This window comes from Magallana gigas, chromosome 5 (assembly GCF_963853765.1).
Source record: "Magallana gigas chromosome 5, xbMagGiga1.1, whole genome shotgun sequence".
Classification (NCBI taxonomy): Eukaryota; Metazoa; Mollusca; class Bivalvia; order Ostreida; family Ostreidae; genus Magallana; species Magallana gigas.
The window spans coordinates 15399494-15416723 of record NC_088857.1 but is presented as its reverse complement, the minus strand read 5'-3'; the positions used below and the strand labels follow the sequence as shown (position 1 = coordinate 15416723).

The following is a 17230-nucleotide window of genomic DNA, read 5'->3' as shown; positions in this document are numbered from 1 at the left end:
AAGGGGAGTACAATGTACTTTATTTCGATAAAAAATCGATTAGTTTTTTTCATGTAAGAACAAAATTATGGGACGCAGTGCAATTTTAAAAGCATTTATTTAAGATAATAACAGTATTTCTATTATAAATGGGAAAAATTGCCTTTAAGTAGGCATTAAACGTTTTAAAAAATATTCATAATGTCCCAGAGAAAGGGGGGGTTCCGACCCCCGGAACCCCCCCTCTGGATCCGCCAATGAGGTGTTTGAATCACAGGAAGAAGCTCTGCCATTCAGTCAACTGAATGTCGACTGAAAGGTCTTCTACATGGATATCACATCACCTATAGATTTTTTTCCTATATATCCCCGAATACCCAAACTCCGTCACCATAAGCAGAAAACATTCCGCGTTTCCCTGCAAATTATTTTTTGCGGTTTTTATCATTTGCAATCACTGAATATAACCTGAATTCGGGTTATTAACAAAAATATTTTTATTATTATTCAAATAAGCCCTCTGAATACGACTTTTTTATGAGAATAGATATATGATTCATCTGTTACGATTATGTCATAAGTTATAAGATTGCATTTCATTCAATATGCAAAGCATGTCCTTTCGGATTCATATTTCTCAGCCATATCATCCATCGGTTCTTCGTTTAGTCATTTTGGCCACTAAACTTATCTTCATTGACCGGAGAGTTCTTTGTCCTTCATCAGGTAAAAAGTGAGATCCCCAAATATTTGCATGCTTATCTATTCAGTACATTGCGACTAACATCTAAATCAGGGTAGATTTTTTAATAGTGTGGGCTTTTAAGTGTACCGTTATTTATGCTTAAGGAATGAAAAGTAAGAAATTATTTAAGATAGAATTATAATCCGACGCGTACAGTGCACAGGGGCTCGTCACGAAGTTTTTTCAACCTTTTATATCTACCACCTCTATACAATAAAATACATGACGAGCCCCTGTGTACAGTGTAACAGCTAAAAACTAAGGAATAATTACCGAACACGCTAAGTTGCTGGTCATTTTACATATTTAGCAAACATATTTATTTAGTTTCTTTGCTATTTTGAAGCAAAGTGTAATTGCCGTATGCACCAACACTTTGCTTTTTAAAGCTATATAATCTGTTCTTTCAGACGTTGAAAGTACTTCGAACACAGACATGCTCATAAGACGGTATGGTATCAAATTTCACGCTATGGAGTTTTGATTATGTAATACTGTAACGAGATATTTTTGTATTTGATAGTTTAAACAATTTTTAATTTTTCTTTCCCAACACAGAGATTTATGAGACACATTAAATGATATTTAGTCGTTTTATGTTTTAATAGAATCATATAAGAATACCCAAGATGTTCATACATTTTGTCATCATTTGTTTTTTACTCATAAAAAAATATAATTAATGTTTATAGAAGTCTCCAGCGGTTGTCAGTGGTGTTTCAGCATGTTGTAAGTACATATCATATTTAGCATCAATTTATTAAATAATGATTTAATGGTATTTCAACTAGCTGATTTTTAAACATAAATTTTGAATATATAAAAATCTTTTATTGCCGTCTTTAATTTTATTATAAAATTTTGATGATTTTTTTTATCTGTCTAGAAAATGACTTCATCGTACAACTTTAGTACATCAGTACCAGATGATGTGATATTAGAGACAATCGACACTAAGGGGGTGATAACTCTCAACAGACCAAAAGTTCTGAATTCGTTGAACCTTTCCATGATCAGGAAGATTCATCCACAATTAACAGTGAGTAATACACTATCCGCACATAACTTGATTTTGAACTCTTAATAAACCATTCTTGTTTGATGAATTTGAGCAACCTTATTTGAACATTGTACATGAAGTTTTTTCTGTTTTGTTTACTTTGTTTCAGTATGCTTGTATTGGCAGTGAATTATTTCTTACACATTTATCAAAAGTCTTGTCTCATACGTTAACTATCTATAGAAATACTACAGTTAGCCCTTATCAGTTTCAAAATGTCATGTGACAGCTGGTATTTTTCTTTACTTGTATTGATGGAAGTAAGCAAATACTAATGTAAATATACACTATACAGTATGTACATGTAAGATGAAGAAAGACATTGAGGGCCTCTTTTCACACTGCTGCACAATAATGCTTGTGATATTAATGTCCAATATATATGTAGACGAATAATTTTGATTGCAATGTTTTTATTTTCCAGGCATGGGAGAATGAACCTCTCACAACAATGGTGATTATTAAAGGAGCCGGGGATAAGGCATTTTGTGCTGGGGGTGATATCAGAGGTCTGTAACATGTTTCTTAAATTGAACCATGCTGGTATATGTGTATTCGCGATTTACTTCCAATAAACTGGTTTGCGCCGACTAAATTAATGTTCGCGTCCAAGCCTTATCCAGACCCGTATTTTGTTATAACAACCATATGATAAAGACTGGTTCGCGGCTAGAAATATTCGCGACAACGAGGCTCTCGCGAACCTTGCGAAAATTTCTAACACGCAAATAAGAGTTGGTTTACAGTATATGCTTCACTGATACTAGACCAAGGGGGACCAGTCTTATAACATAATCTACTATGAAATTATGAATTTTGATTGTTAATAGAGAAACTTTTTTTTAAAATTGAGCATGATGAAAACCATATTAAGTTATGATTTAAACTTGAAAGGAGGAGTTTGTTTTTTTGTTCTGCAGCTGTTACAGAGGCAGGGAAAGTTGGTGACAGACTGTCTCAAGATTTCTTTAAAGAGGAATACATGCTTAATAACAAAATTGGTAAGATCTGAAAGCATTGCTTCATAATTCTTCAAAAGATATCAAAAACAAAATAACTGCTTAAAGCCAACATTGGTATTTTTTTTTTCATTATGTTGTTGATTTGTTAATTGTTGTTATTGTTTGGATTTCTGGCAGTGAGGATTTGTTAATTTGTTCCTATGATAAGAATATTATTTAAAAATATATACCTAAAAACATTTGTTGATTTACTCTCCAGGCACATATGAAATCCCATACGTTGCACTGATAGATGGTATAACTATGGGAGGGGTAAGTACAAACAGCTTATACAGATGTAAATGTAGCTGTGGTATGGAATTTTGACAGCCCATACACTGTAACTGAATACTGTAAACCAACTTTTATTCGCCTGCTAGAATATTTTGTGAGGTTCACAAGAGCCTTGTTGATGTGAATATTTCTGCCGCAAAGCAACAATCAAAGGTCTCTGGTATATTTATTTTGAAATAATCGAATTCTCAATTGTGAGAATTAGTCACCACGAGCCAGTTTAGACCCAGTAAATCATGACATAAAGTTGCTGTGAATGAAAGTTGGTTTACAGGTGTACTTGTATAATGTTGTTTGATATATGTTTATTTTGACAGGGTGTTGGGTTATCAGTGCATGGAATGTTCAGGGTTGCTACAGAGAGAACATTGTTTGCAATGCCAGAGACAGCCATAGGTAATGCATGCACTTCCACTTAATAATTATTAAATACTAATATTAACATTTGCAAATACGCTTCCTTATATGAACCTATTCGATGGCGAAAACAATCAATTTTTTGTGAACTTTTTACAAATTTATGATATCTCAATGATTATGGCACACACTCATCATTTGACAGTTGCAATATTGTAAATGTAAAATATTGTTATATTATTGATTCTCAATGATTTGCCATTCTCAAACGTAAATATATGTAATAAACAGCAATGTTAAAAAGTTCACTGCATGGGATATGAACTTGGTTGATGTGTGGTCAAATCATCTGAGAAGCCAAGTACATATTTTGGTGAACTTTTTGAATTGCTGTTTATTTCTTAATTGAATATACATATAAGTGCAATGAGAATGAAAACAGTCGATCAAGGTAACAAAATTGAAACATCCTACAAACGGTGAAATTTCTACACACCTCACATAATGACACATATTTGTACAATACCAATCAGACCCAACCTAATACCAGAGCAGACCCCAACTAAACCCCGGGTTTACACATGTACTTTCGGGGGTTTACTCTGGGTCTGCTTTATGAAAACTTTTGTCCACTCAGGGTTTACAATGGGTTTACTCTGGGTTTGCTTTTTGGGTCCACTGTACACACTGAAGTGTGAAGCAGACCCGTCTTTTATCTTACCATCCTACTACCTGTTAATCCAGCCCCTTCTATATTCCAAATACACTTGCAGCATCTGCTTTTAGGGGTATATTCCTGATCAGGGTTTACTCTCTTTTGCCACTCTGGCTTTCCTTTGGGTTTACTCAGAGTTTACTCTGGGTCTACTCTAGTAAACCTTAAGTAAACCCCAAAAGTAAACCCAGGGTTTAGTTGGGGTTTACGTTCTGTTAGGTTGGGTCTGATCGGTACTGCATGTACATTAAGTCTAGATTAAATTAAGTCTGTTAATTTTATTAGTATCTGCAGGTCTGTTGCTCCCGGTCTGAAAAAATTGGACTTTGTGGGAGCTAGTTCATTAGATAATTGGAAAATGTATACCAGTACTGTAAATTCCTTATTTTACGCCCTTATTTTACGCGAGTACTTAATTCCGCGATTCAATAATTTACCATCAAATCGCGGGAACATAAAAAATCGCAAATGTCGAAATTTTATCATAGTTCCATGTACATGTAGTTTACATGTGTTCCAAAATTGAAAGCGAGATTATAGAATTCACGAGACGGGCTTCTCACGATTTTACACGGATATTAATTCCTTGCGTTAAATTAGGAATTTACAGTATTTATAAAGTCAGTAATATTCCCCAGAGCTTAATTTACATCATCAAACATATAATTATGGAAGACGTATCAAGATACTGATGGACAATACCTGTGCACACCTGACTCCCGCATACCCGTCTGTTATACACTTACTGGTATGTTTCTATAGGTCTGTTTCCTGACGTTGGAGGAGGGTACTTCTTGCCGCGACTAGGAGGCAAACTGGGGGTTTACTTGGCCCTCAGTGGATTCAGACTAAAAGGCAGAGATGTGCTGAAAGCTGGGGTGGCTACTCATTTTGTACAGTCAGATAAATTAGCAGACTTAGAAAAATCCCTGTTAGCAATGGAAAATGCACGTGCTCATGATATAGGGGAAGTCTTGGACAAGTACCAAAGCATGGTAGGTAGCAACAATTTTTGGGGTCAATTTTCCAGCATTTCATTTTTTCATTTTATAAAGATGGATATGAATAATAATGTATCCACATGTGTGTATTTATAGAGCACAGACATACCGGATACAGATTTTGTGTTGGAGCCCCATATAGAGGAGATTGACAGGCTGTTCAACGGCGACACAGTTGAAGAAATCGTACACAATTTGAAAATGGAGGGATCAGAATGGGCCAAGAAACAGCTGGATACACTCAGCAAAATGGTATAAAGAAGGAAAAGAAGTGCAGTGCATTGTAAACTCTCAAGATTCCTTTGCATTTGATTTATATTAAACAAATACTGTATATACGGGCTGTATATTTTCGCCCATGTTATTTTTGCCCTTATTACTTGAAGAAATTTTTGCCATGTTTGAATTTGCCCAGACAAAGTTGTGTTATAAGAGAGATAATTTGAGCTTGCATTAAGTCCAGTCTTAAATTTTCCCGTTGACAACAAGGGCAAAAGGGGCAAAAATAAAACAGGTATACCTTTATACAGTATGAAACATAAATGTACAACGTTTTATGAGACTTATACATGCATGTATATTGGTGTAAATACATGTTTAATTTTGATTAAGGATTGTGTTTGGTGTTTTATATATTGCATATAATGTGTTTCTCTAGATTTTTAAACAATTCTTAAAAAATTAAAAATCTGAACATTTGTAGTCCCCTACATCAATGAAAATAACCCTGCGACAGATTCTTGAGGCAGAGACGATGACCTTGCAGGATGTTCTTGTCATGGAATACCGACTTAGTCAGCACTGTGTAGAGGACCACGACTTTTACGAGGGTGTTAGAGCACGTAAGAATGCCTAATCTCTGTAGATCACCAGAGCTGAAGGCTCAACTTTTCTGATCAATATTTGTCATTGTTTCGGTATTTACTCTTCACATTTTCATCGTCTTGTCTAAGTCCACAGAGCCAAACCTTTGCACGGTGCATCATGTGGGGAAGGGCTTTAGAGTTCAAACTTTAACTTAAAGGGCTCAGGAAAAATCCAAAGGGGGTCAAAATTTGTATCAGAAATAGCTGGAAAAAGTTAATGTTGCAGAAAGCTGGTATACTATAGATTGGCAAATAATCACGATGATTTTAATTTCACTATGTTCATGATTTATCTTTTTTCCTCAAAATTAAATCCTTCGTAAATATTAACATAAGTTTTTAAAATGTTTTATTGTTTATACTTTGATCAACTGGTTTCCTTGGAGGGTAAAATTAAAACTAACGTGATTGGTACTTTTAGAGAAATTGTGAAATTTTAACATCGTGGAATATTAAAACCACTTAGAGTATAAAAGTTTCAAGTTTGTTTGTACAATGACTATTGTGAATGGCCTCAAGGGGGTAGATTTTTATTTTACAAGCAAAATTGTTCCACAGGAAATGTCATAAAATTGTGAAATTTTAGAAACCAGTATTGAGAATATTCAAGCTGAATCATAATGTTTGCCCCAGGATTATATTCCTTATACACAAGATGAAACTTTTAATCCTTTTATCCTATAAACATGTTTAACAAAAGTAAGCATCCATGTTTTCAAAGTTTCATAATATCCCTGTATATTTACTGGACATTATACATGAATAATTAAAAGAAATGATTTCAAAATCTTTGATACATTGTATTTTTATTCAGTTCTAGTAGATAAAGATCAGAGTCCAAAGTGGAATCCAGCGACTTTAGAAAAAGTGACCCCACAGAAAGTGGACTGGTACTTCTCACCTTTACCAGAAGAGAGGGAATTAAAATTATAATAATAAATAATGAGAATATTTAAATGAGAATCAAAACTCTCTAATAAAAGCCATGTGAACTCAGGTGCTCTTTATATAGTGTACGATGTATTTCAAATGTGAGAAGTTGGAATTTCACTCACGACGAAATGCAACATTTTTAACCTTTTAACCTTTATATATGACTTGTACACTTTTGATTTAAAGTAATTTAGTTAATTGTTTTGGTTTATTGGTTGTCAATTTTAAAAAAAAAACATTATATGTTATTTGATTATTTGAGATATTGTTTTCTTTTATATGTCCCTAGGTATTAAATAAAGTCAATTATTTAAACATTAACTTCAATAGAAAATGGCATACAAGTATTAATGATGTTTATTTACAACATGTTTAATTTTAGTTGACAAAATATTATATGATGTACATGAAGGACTGTTTCAATGTTCATACATGTACATGCAGTATTTGTCAATGTGTTAATGAATGTGTAATGAATACAAAATTTCAAAAAAGCAATGTCTTTTCATTTATCAACAGGGATTGAGGTGATATGCAATTTATCTGTATATTGTACGAATTGTGTTCAAGTCTTTGACAAAAAGAGATCTGTTTAAAAGAAAGCCTTCTATATTCTATTTTCTTTGATAAAGATATGGTATTTCATATTTCTTGAAAAGAAAGTTTTTCAAAAAAAAGTTAACGTCAGAATGGTTCAGAGTTGAAAGATTTGTTCATAGCTTGCTACTACATGTACACCCTTCATTCATGTCTTTATTTGATCTTCCATAACTTATCCCTGTTATGCGTTTGTATGTCGCCTATTGCACTTGACTGTTGATCTTTGTTTACTTTATGTTCAAAGACTAGTTTTGTTTTTTTTTCATCCTAACTAATGTCCTTTTTAGTTTTCATTGTTAACACAAATTAAGTTCTTCTATTAGCGATGATTAGATTCTTTTGTGAATATATTGTACACGATAAGAAGATACACAGATGCAGGGTAAAAAGTCGGAATACGACACTTTGAAACAAAGAGCACATGTCAGAGAGGAAAAAGTTTTAAGGAACAGGATGACATGGCCCTTTTGATAAAATCATTTACATGTATTTCTATCTCACATTCTCATTAATCCACAGTTCACATCAAATCCATTTATGGAACCTCACAACACATCATTCAAGCGAAAAAAGATCATAAAGCACTATTAAATATGCCTAGTGTAGCTTAATTGAAAATAAGAAAATAAAACCAATATAGTCTTTATAAAATTTTTAATGACAACATGTCCAAGTGTTTTAGTGCAAGCATTTACAGTTACCCCAGTACATGAGCTGTAACTGTCTCCCCACACAAATTGCTAGCTGTCAAATAATTCTCACTAACTAAACATTAGAAGTATATCCAAACTAGTGATTTAATAATCACTGAGTAACATGGGCAAATGCAAGATAATACATGTATGTGCAGCATTCAAGAATTGAAATTCATTCACTCAATTCATACAAATTAAAATAACAGTATGAAGTGTACATTTATATGCATAGAGTTATGATTGGAGGCCAGATACACCTAGTCACTGGTTATAAAATGCACATACAATTTCATCCAAAAGTTACATGGACTTATACTTTTGGACATTTCAAATCACAGTTATTCAATTAGGAAAGACACCTTTTCCCAATTTTTGTTCAGAATGTGAAATCCAGATGAGAAAACCGGACCTGTCTGTTGCTGTTATATTAAAGCTTTGGTTTTGGTTTCCTTTCATCTTCATCTGTTTCCCAGTCATATGCAGGTATATTCTTGTGATCTAAAATGGATCAGGAACAAATATTTATGATTTGTTCATGCATGCAACTGTTGGGTTTTCTGTGATGGTTTTAATTTCTTTTGTTTAATCATTCCTCTGTATTGTTTGATTGAGTTTATAATTTAGATGAAAGATGAGACAGTTTTTGTTACTTCCTTATATAAACATACTAAATTATAAACTTCACTTTATAAATACATATATAGTAACAACTGTGTTTTATCACACACCCCCCCCCCCCTAGAAAACTAGAAGTCTTTTCCCCTGGGGGAACAAGCTACATGTACAATAGAGTAGAAGAGATGCATGATGTAAATTGTAATGGCAACAATAATTTTCACATATAATCTTCTTACATGTATTAATTCAGACAAAAAATTGTCTTGAAGCCTATGAATTAGGATTTTAAAAATCAAAAGCCACATGTTCACATTTGTGCAAAATACAACTCATGTGTTTGGGGTTTTTATAGATATGTATAAAGGAAGGTAACTCATATTTAATGCACTCCACCAAAATTCTGGACACCACTAAAATTGGGAGATGCAAACCATATGAATTCTATTTCTTACCGTCTTGTAATTCAAGGAACTTTTTAAATGGGATTTTATTTTTTCCCAATTTTCAAAAAAAATTAATCAGGTGTAAAATTCTGCGCACATGTATTTTTTTTTTTTTTTTTACACAAAAGCATCAAACCTTTAAATATATGCAATCCTTTGAAACTTGCCAAAAAATGATAATGATTTATGCCAGTGAAACAAAAAAACAAATATTTCCCATTTCATGTGAAACCATTATACCATGTAAATATCAGCTCGGATTGTTAGATTGTGATTTCTTAGAGTGTATTAGGAATGTAAAAAAAATAAATGTATCAATTGCACATTCCCAATAATTTATTATTTCTATTCAAATACAAGTTGTAGAGAGTGATTTGTCAATAAAATCATGTGTATATATAATATGTAATAACTGACCGGCAGCTACTGAGGTTCTGCTGGGTTCTAGAGGCTCCGGTGGAGCTGCCTCCATTTTTAACCGGGTTTTCCAACGGAAAAATCCGGTTATTAAAATGGTGAAAATGGCGGGCGGGCGGCTGCCAAAAGGGCACCCTCATTGTACGGATAACTCCTCCTACAGTTTTCAAGATAGGAAGTTGTTCTTTTGCAGATCAATTGTACATATATCAGAGGTGTGCATATTGCTAGGATTTTGATTTCCGATAATTTATCGAAAAAATACCAGCTTTTGAACTTAGTCATTTTTTGGCAAAATATTGCATATAGGGAACCCTCATTGTACGGATAACTCCTCCTACAGTTCTCAAGATAGGAAGTTGTTCTTTTGCAGATCAATTGTACATATATCAGAGGTGTGCATATCGCTAGGATTTTGATTTCCGATAATTTATCGAAAAAATACCAGCTTTTGAACTTAGTCAATTTTTGGCAAAATGTTGCATATACATGTAGGGTACTCCATTTCACTGGATACGGGTTGACATGGATTATGGATACAGTTTACTTAAAAGAAAACCCGGTTTGCTGTCACATTGACAGCTTTTCACTTGTTGTACCGGTATATATATGGGTGAAAGCGCGAGTGTGAGAAAGTAGTTCGAGAGTCAGAGTTATAAAGTGACCTATTCTTTTGTAAATTGTTAGTATGTACTAAAACGGAATAAATTTGTTAATAGATTCTGATAGAACCATTTTTACAGGAGCTTGGACTTAGGGTAGTTGTGTCAAACAGCAATGTGACGTACGTAGGCCTGTCTATTTCTTTGCTGGCCACTCAGCCATGGCTCTTTGAAATCAACAAGATTTGTCCGGCTTTTGAGCTAATACTACACAATCAGTGCACATTTCACTTGAAACCGCGTCATTTTTCACTTGTTTTGATGCAAGCAATAGATAGCTACGTCAAACTGAAAGTCCAAGATCTTGTTAAAATAGTTCTAACAGGACATTTGTTTTACGCTACCAAAAAGGGAAGTTAAAGGAGAATTAAAATAGATTAATTTATAGACGACTGTAGAAAATCAAGTTTGCACGCTCAGTTGTGCTACAATCTGTCGTGATGTACATTATCATGATTATTGTATATCATTTCTCTGTAGGCTTACCTGGGATTTCCCAGCCAGCGGATCTGTACAAACTAGCTGCACCATCAACTTTCAGTGTTTCTCCAGAGATAAAAGCTGCAGCAGGCGATAATAGAAAGCATACAGCTGCTGAAATCTACAAAAATTCATGTTACAAAAAAACTAAGAATACTCTTTAGCTGTTTTATTAGCTACTAGACTTAATACTGGGTACTCTTTTTCATAAGCAGTATGTCTTCAAATTGCAAATGAATTACACCAAAGCAGATCAATACATTTATGTTAGAGCAGAAATATTTGTTGAGGATTTATTTTCGTTATTTTTGTTGGCAGCAAACACATCAACAAAATTAAATCCATGACGGATTTTTAACCCAAGTATTAACGAATACAGAGAGATTACCGTACGTTTGGTTTAAAAACAACAAAATTTTGACCCATTGGCGAAAATATGTGCTTCTACAGTATATAAAATCTAGAAATGCAATCATTTTTCTTTAATGAATACTCTTAAATCAATTAAATATAATGAATAATTTTTTAAATTAATAAAATTTGTGGGGGCTGATTTTTCATGGACTGACAGTTTTTTTCAACAGATTTGAGGACATGTAGGTAGTATTGTGAATTTACTTACTATTTAGTTGCATGATTCATTGAGGATTGACATTTGTGGGCAAGAGGTGCCAATGGAATTCAGGAAAATTGAGCGGTATCAATAATTTTACATTAAACATGCATGTACCTCAGCAGGGGTTCCTAATCGTTTAGCTGGGATAGAGGGAATGGCTCGGCTAAATAATTCTTTATCACTGTAGTTTGCAGCAGCTGTCGCAGAATAGACCGTGCCCTAAAGTAGATTAAACACTACAGTGTACCACATAAAAAGAGGAATAAAAAAAAACAATAAAAAAAACAAATTTAGAAAAAATTCATTTGTTAGGATTTATGTCACAGCATCAGCTGGATGAAAAAAAAAAGGAAAAAAAAGTTTTACTTACTGGGGCAACTGCATTGACACGGACTCCAGAGTTGGCCCACTCTATGGACAAGGATTTAGTCAGATTATCCACTGCTGAACGAGCGGCTCCAGTATGACTAAGTGGAACATAAGAACTTGATAAATATTGACATTACCCAAATGGTATGGACATTTGTAAAATTGAATGTCCTCATCAGTGAATTAAAGCATTACTTAAACTTAAAATCTTTTTGAAGTTAGTATAGATTTTGTCCAACCTCATTCCTGGGAATCCTTTCCAAAAATCAGCAACAATATTAATGATCACACCACCATGTTCACCCATCCACTGATTATAAACTAGAAAAAAAAAACCCAAGAAATTCAACTAATAATATTGAACATGGACATTGGCAATAAAACAGTCGAACCTAATCTTTGTTATCTACAACCTCATAATAGGAAGACCAATCAAAAATTTTGAGATATCCAGAGAGTTTGAAATAAAATTGAACTGGTTTGGAATTCCAAGTCATTTCAATATCTTTATGATATTCTAGATATGGAAGCTTGCTATATCAAAATTTAATTTTTCTTATTTCTCTCTTTCTTTCTCTCTTTAAATCTAATTCAACACACAAAATGGTATACATGTACTGTAGATTCCTTATTTTACAAGAGTAATTGATTATGTGATTCTCCCTTTTTTGTATTACATGTAATTGTGAAAATATAAAATTGCCAATTAATTTTTTCAGAGTTTCAATTAGTATACATATGTCCAAAAAATCAAACCGATATTTTAAAATCTGCAATATTTTAATTCCTCATGTTTAATAGGAATCTACAATATTATTACAACAGTTATTTCATTTGTACATATTAATATTTAATTTATATACCTTCTCTGCAGCATAAAAATGTCCCTGTCAGATTTGTTTCGATGACAGCATTCCATCCTTTAAGACTAAAAGATGATGCAGGACCTGGAAACTGCCCTCCTCCATTATTGACAAGGAAATCAATTTTTCCAAACTTCTTAATTGTGTCAGAAATTAGTCTCTGAACCTAAATGGCAAGTATAATTGTATGTCAGTTACATATTTCATAAATCATGAATTATTTAAACATATGCATTTTATTAACCACTGGTACAAAAAGTTTTGTCTAAAAGTGTTGTGATTTTGGCACCTGTTCTTCTTTCCGTATGTTACACTGAATGTCAGCAATTTCAGCTGGGCTGTCTCTAGAAATTTGATTTCTAATCACATTTGCAGCAGAAGCAAGTCTCTGCTCATTCCTTGACGCGATAATTACTTTACATCCTAAAAGTTAATTGTGGCATGGTCTAAACATTTAATTTTTAAAGCATGAAGATTCTGTAAGAATTCTTTTTTACCGCAAGATCAACTTGATCAGAGATAATCTTATTAATTTCCACTTTGATTCGATAGTTAAGAGTAGATGTGGTTCCAAACCTAAAAACAGAAGCTCTTGTGTAATTGCACGACCAATACCAGTGCCGCCACCGGTTACAATCGCCACTTTTCCATTAAATAACCCCGTCCTAAATACACTGGAGACTTTTCCAGTTGTACTCGCCATCGTGATGTCATGTGACTTTCATAGTGTTTCTCGATCCCGATCAAAAGAGAAGAACCAACGTCACACACAACAAAACTGTATTTTTCCGCAAACTGTCTGAAAAAGGATTAACCTCTGTCATTCAGCCAACTAATTAAAAGTATGTTAGTCACGTTACAGTTGAATGAATGACAGAACTTTCCATGAGCATATGATGAGAGTCGATAAACGAGTTAGAACAAGGGGGGGGGGGGGGTTAAATTTCTTCATTTAAAACAAAACTATTTTTTTTTGAATACCAATCTATGCAAACACCTATGCATGTATTATCATGCTCCTTTCTTAAAAAAAAAACTACACGGGTCATGCTCTGTATTTCAGAGAGTTTGTAAAATCACTTTGAGATTCTTTCATTTGCTAAATTATAAATTACATATATGTAGGCTATGTATTTTATAACCGCATAGGGTTGTTGAGCAAAAGTGGCTTCTTTATCGTGTCACTGTACATGTCGACCGGGACTGCATGAAGGTTTGGATATTGCAATCTTAATCCATATACATGTACATGTAGTCCGCATCCACACGTACAGGTCTGCCGTTATCTACATGTACATTTCTTACACTGTATAAAAAACCAATTTAATTGATCATACACATTTAAGGTGTATTGTTAGGTAGAGGGTATATATTTTTTATTTATGAGAAAAATATATAACTTCAGGTGCTTGTGTCCGCATTAGATCGAGGGTATATATTTTTATTTTAAAAGGGCATGGTCACGATTTTGGTCAAAATTATTTTTCCGATTTTAATATCTACAATGCTTCAGAAAAGCATTTTTAATAGGCCACTGAAATTTGATTGTCATTTGTTGAGTTTAAGCGAGTTACAGAGCTTGAAATTCTTCGCTATATAAACAAAGCGTTTATTTACATTTTGAACGTTGAAGTAAAAATTTCAGTTTTAAACCTAAAACTACTGTTTTAAACGTTAGGAACTGTTTATCTATGCTTAAAATAAATAGAAATATAGACAAAAGATAGACAAGATAGCTGGAAAAAGATTATTGACTGGTATATTGAACCTATGTAAACAAAAACAGGCACGAGCCTTGTTTACATGACAAAAAATTGTGAGCCCTGTATCTTGCTTATAACTCTACGAATGACTCTAAATTTCATTTGATTATTAGAACTGCATTTCTAAAGCATTGTAAATAATAAAAACAGAAAAATAGAATTTGACCAAAATCGTGACCATGCCCCTTTAAAAAATATGAGAAAAATATATAACATCAGCCTAGATGCCTATGTTATATAACACACCCCATTCTGTCGCGACCGCGGATCGTACATGTACGTAACTTTCCACGTACAACCCATTCTTTATCATCTTTCTCAAAAATTAAAATAATAAGAAATTCTAAAGAGAAAGTTTTATTATATAATTCAAGTACTATTTTGATGTTAAAGTTTAATTAATTGAGTTTGTATGTATATGTACTCAGGAATAGATTTTGAGATTACGTACGAATTATATCCAGGTTTTTATATATCGGTCTGATTAGTACTAAGAAAGTCCGATTCAACAATTGCCTCTAAAATCAATGCATTCATGCATAATTAAAAACGACCCCCTGTCCTGCCAATCCATCGATATCTATTCGAAGGAAAATATAACAATGATTGCACGCGTTGTGTACAATTCAGTGTAGAGTGTACATGTATATATATATACCACGGACCTGTGAGACCCTTGTGTCTTCTGTAGGGTCAGGCCGCGCATAATTGCAAAATTGTTGCCCAGTATTGACTTTCTCCATTTCTCCATAGAGTAAAGAAGTGCCAAGGTCAAGAAACCATCTAGTCTGATGATTTTTTATCACGATATAAAATTATCGAACAATGTAAACTTGAAATGAACAAAAAAGCTCCGAACATACTGTCCTGTTCTTTTTTTGGGGGGGGGGGGTACAAAAACAAAAATTTTAAAATATTGAAGAAAGGATATATTTTATATATAGTAAGTAAGTAAGTAAGTAAATCATTTATTATAGTGACATGTGCATTTTGCATGTTACAATAATACAGTGAAACAATAATACAAGATAATAGCACCCGGCCCATCGGACCTATATGTCACTGGTTATATAAATTACATATTTAAAAGTCAACGTGAAAATTTTGATTGTCTTAGTTTTAGAGCATTAATAATAAATTGAGAGCATTGCCGGGGATAAGTACATACTAAAGTTCTGAATAATTCAAATTCTTCATAATTTGTTGAGCCAGTGGTATTTCTAATAAGTAAATTTCGTAAATCATTATATAATGTACATTTTAGGATGAAGTGAATTTCATTTTCAATTTCATTTAAATTACAAAAAACACAGAGTCTGTCAGTTAAAGGTTCATTTCGAAAGCGTCCGGTTTCAACACGTAAAGGGAGAATTCCACATCGGAGCTGAGCTAGGGCAGATCTTTGATTTTTTGGAATGTTCATGAGAAGATAATTTTCTGTTGAGAAGTTTTGCTTTAGGAGACGGTAAGTTCTGAGTTTGGGAGAGTTTTGAAGATTTGCGAACCAAATGTTTTCTGATGTCGAGTGTTGGTTTTGGATAAAAAGTTGGACGTCACAGCATATTGCGTTAGTATAGATATTTGACATGTTCACGGAATTTAGCACAGCTTTTAGTTGGCAGTTCCATCCCCTTTCGTTGTTAGGGCATTGATCCCAGATGAAAACTTGTTTTGCCGTCCTGTTGTTGTCCATTGTCTGAAATTTGTTCCAAAGGCGGACCATATTAGATTTGTGTCTGGAGCTAGCAGGGGCCCATCCGGTTTCTCCTCGTACGGCTAGTAATGGTGCTAAACGATGTGTTCCCAGGAAATATCTTGCTGCTCGGTCCTGCACTTGGTCCAGTGAATGGAAGTTTTGGTATCCCCATACTCCGCTGCAGTAATCTATTACCGGGGCGACACAGCTATAAAATAATTTTTCAAACGTAGTGAACCCAATGTCCTTCAAGCTGTGGATTTTGGATATTAAGGAACCAAGAGCTCGTCCTCCAGATTTAGAAAGATTTTCGGCATTATTTTTAAAGTCTCTGTTTTCGTTAAATAACACTCCGAGGTATTTATAAACTGATGCATATTCTAATTTCGTGTTTCCTATGTAAAATGTAAAGTTGCTTTTTTTACTGTTTCGTTTTCGGAAATGTAAGATTTTTGTTTTTGCTAAATTGATTTGTAAGTGCCACTTTTTGCACCAGTTACTTACAACGTCAAGAGTGTCTTGCATATTTCTTTCATTTTCAGTGATGAGAGCTATATCGTCTGCATATAGAAGAATTCCAACATCAGTATGATGAATAGGGATTCCCTTTTTTGTATTTTTAACTTCCCTAGCTAAGTCGTTAATAAAAAGGGCAAAAAGGGTTGGCGATAGGTTATCTCCTTGTCTAACTCCGGAGGTGCAGTTAAACCATGCGGTGTGATGATCTCCTATGCGCACACAAGATTCTGTATTGTGATATAAAGATTTAACATTGTTGTAAAAATGACCGTCCACTCCGTTAGTTAGGAGACTGTATTGTAGTAGATCCCGGTCAACCGTGTCGAATGCTTTCTGTAGGTCAATAAATGTAACGAACGTGGTATCTCTATTTTGTATTAGACTGTTCAGAGTAAAAACGTGATCTTCACAATTTCGATCTTTTCTAAAACCATTTTGTTCATCAACTAAGAGTTCGTTGTCTTCTAGGTAAGCTGTTAATCTGTTGTTTAAAACGGAACTATACGCTTTGGATATGACCGAGAGTAGACTGATGCCC

The 17230-nt window shown here is 33.6% G+C and overlaps 2 protein-coding genes across 4 annotated transcripts; one reads left to right on the top strand and one right to left on the bottom strand.

Moving 5' to 3' along the window:
- Window positions 1-648: 648 nt before the first annotated feature.
- On the top strand, window positions 649-7422 carry LOC105332278 (3-hydroxyisobutyryl-CoA hydrolase, mitochondrial). Of its 2 annotated transcripts, none has more exons than XM_011434820.4 (12): window positions 649-705; window positions 1135-1174; window positions 1417-1453; window positions 1611-1763; window positions 2209-2293; window positions 2705-2785; window positions 3006-3058; window positions 3397-3475; window positions 4914-5146; window positions 5249-5404; window positions 5856-5994; window positions 6833-7422. In XM_011434820.4, exons 2-12 carry the CDS (start codon window positions 1161-1163, stop codon window positions 6949-6951), a joined length of 1149 nt encoding a protein of 382 aa, XP_011433122.3. In that variant the 5' UTR covers window positions 649-705; window positions 1135-1160; the 3' UTR covers window positions 6952-7422. The 2 variants fall into 2 exon arrangements, with proteins under 2 accessions (XP_011433122.3, XP_011433119.3); XM_011434817.4 differs by lacking the exon at window positions 649-705 and adding an exon at window positions 760-837.
- Window positions 7423-8188: 766 nt separating this feature from the next.
- LOC105332279 (peroxisomal trans-2-enoyl-CoA reductase) lies at window positions 8189-13450 on the bottom strand. 2 transcript variants are annotated; one of them, XM_066084186.1, is made up of 9 exons: window positions 13291-13450; window positions 13004-13137; window positions 12715-12880; window positions 12091-12172; window positions 11853-11949; window positions 11597-11701; window positions 10873-10987; window positions 9725-9881; window positions 8189-8744 (listed from the first exon to the last, which is right to left on the bottom strand). In XM_066084186.1, the coding sequence occupies exons 1-9, from the start codon at window positions 13415-13417 to the stop codon at window positions 8720-8722; spliced, it is 1008 nt and encodes a 335-aa protein (XP_065940258.1). In that variant the 5' UTR covers window positions 13418-13450; the 3' UTR covers window positions 8189-8719. The 2 variants fall into 2 exon arrangements, with proteins under 2 accessions (XP_065940258.1, XP_011433123.3); XM_011434821.4 differs by lacking the exon at window positions 9725-9881.
- Window positions 13451-17230: the final 3780 nt, after the last annotated feature.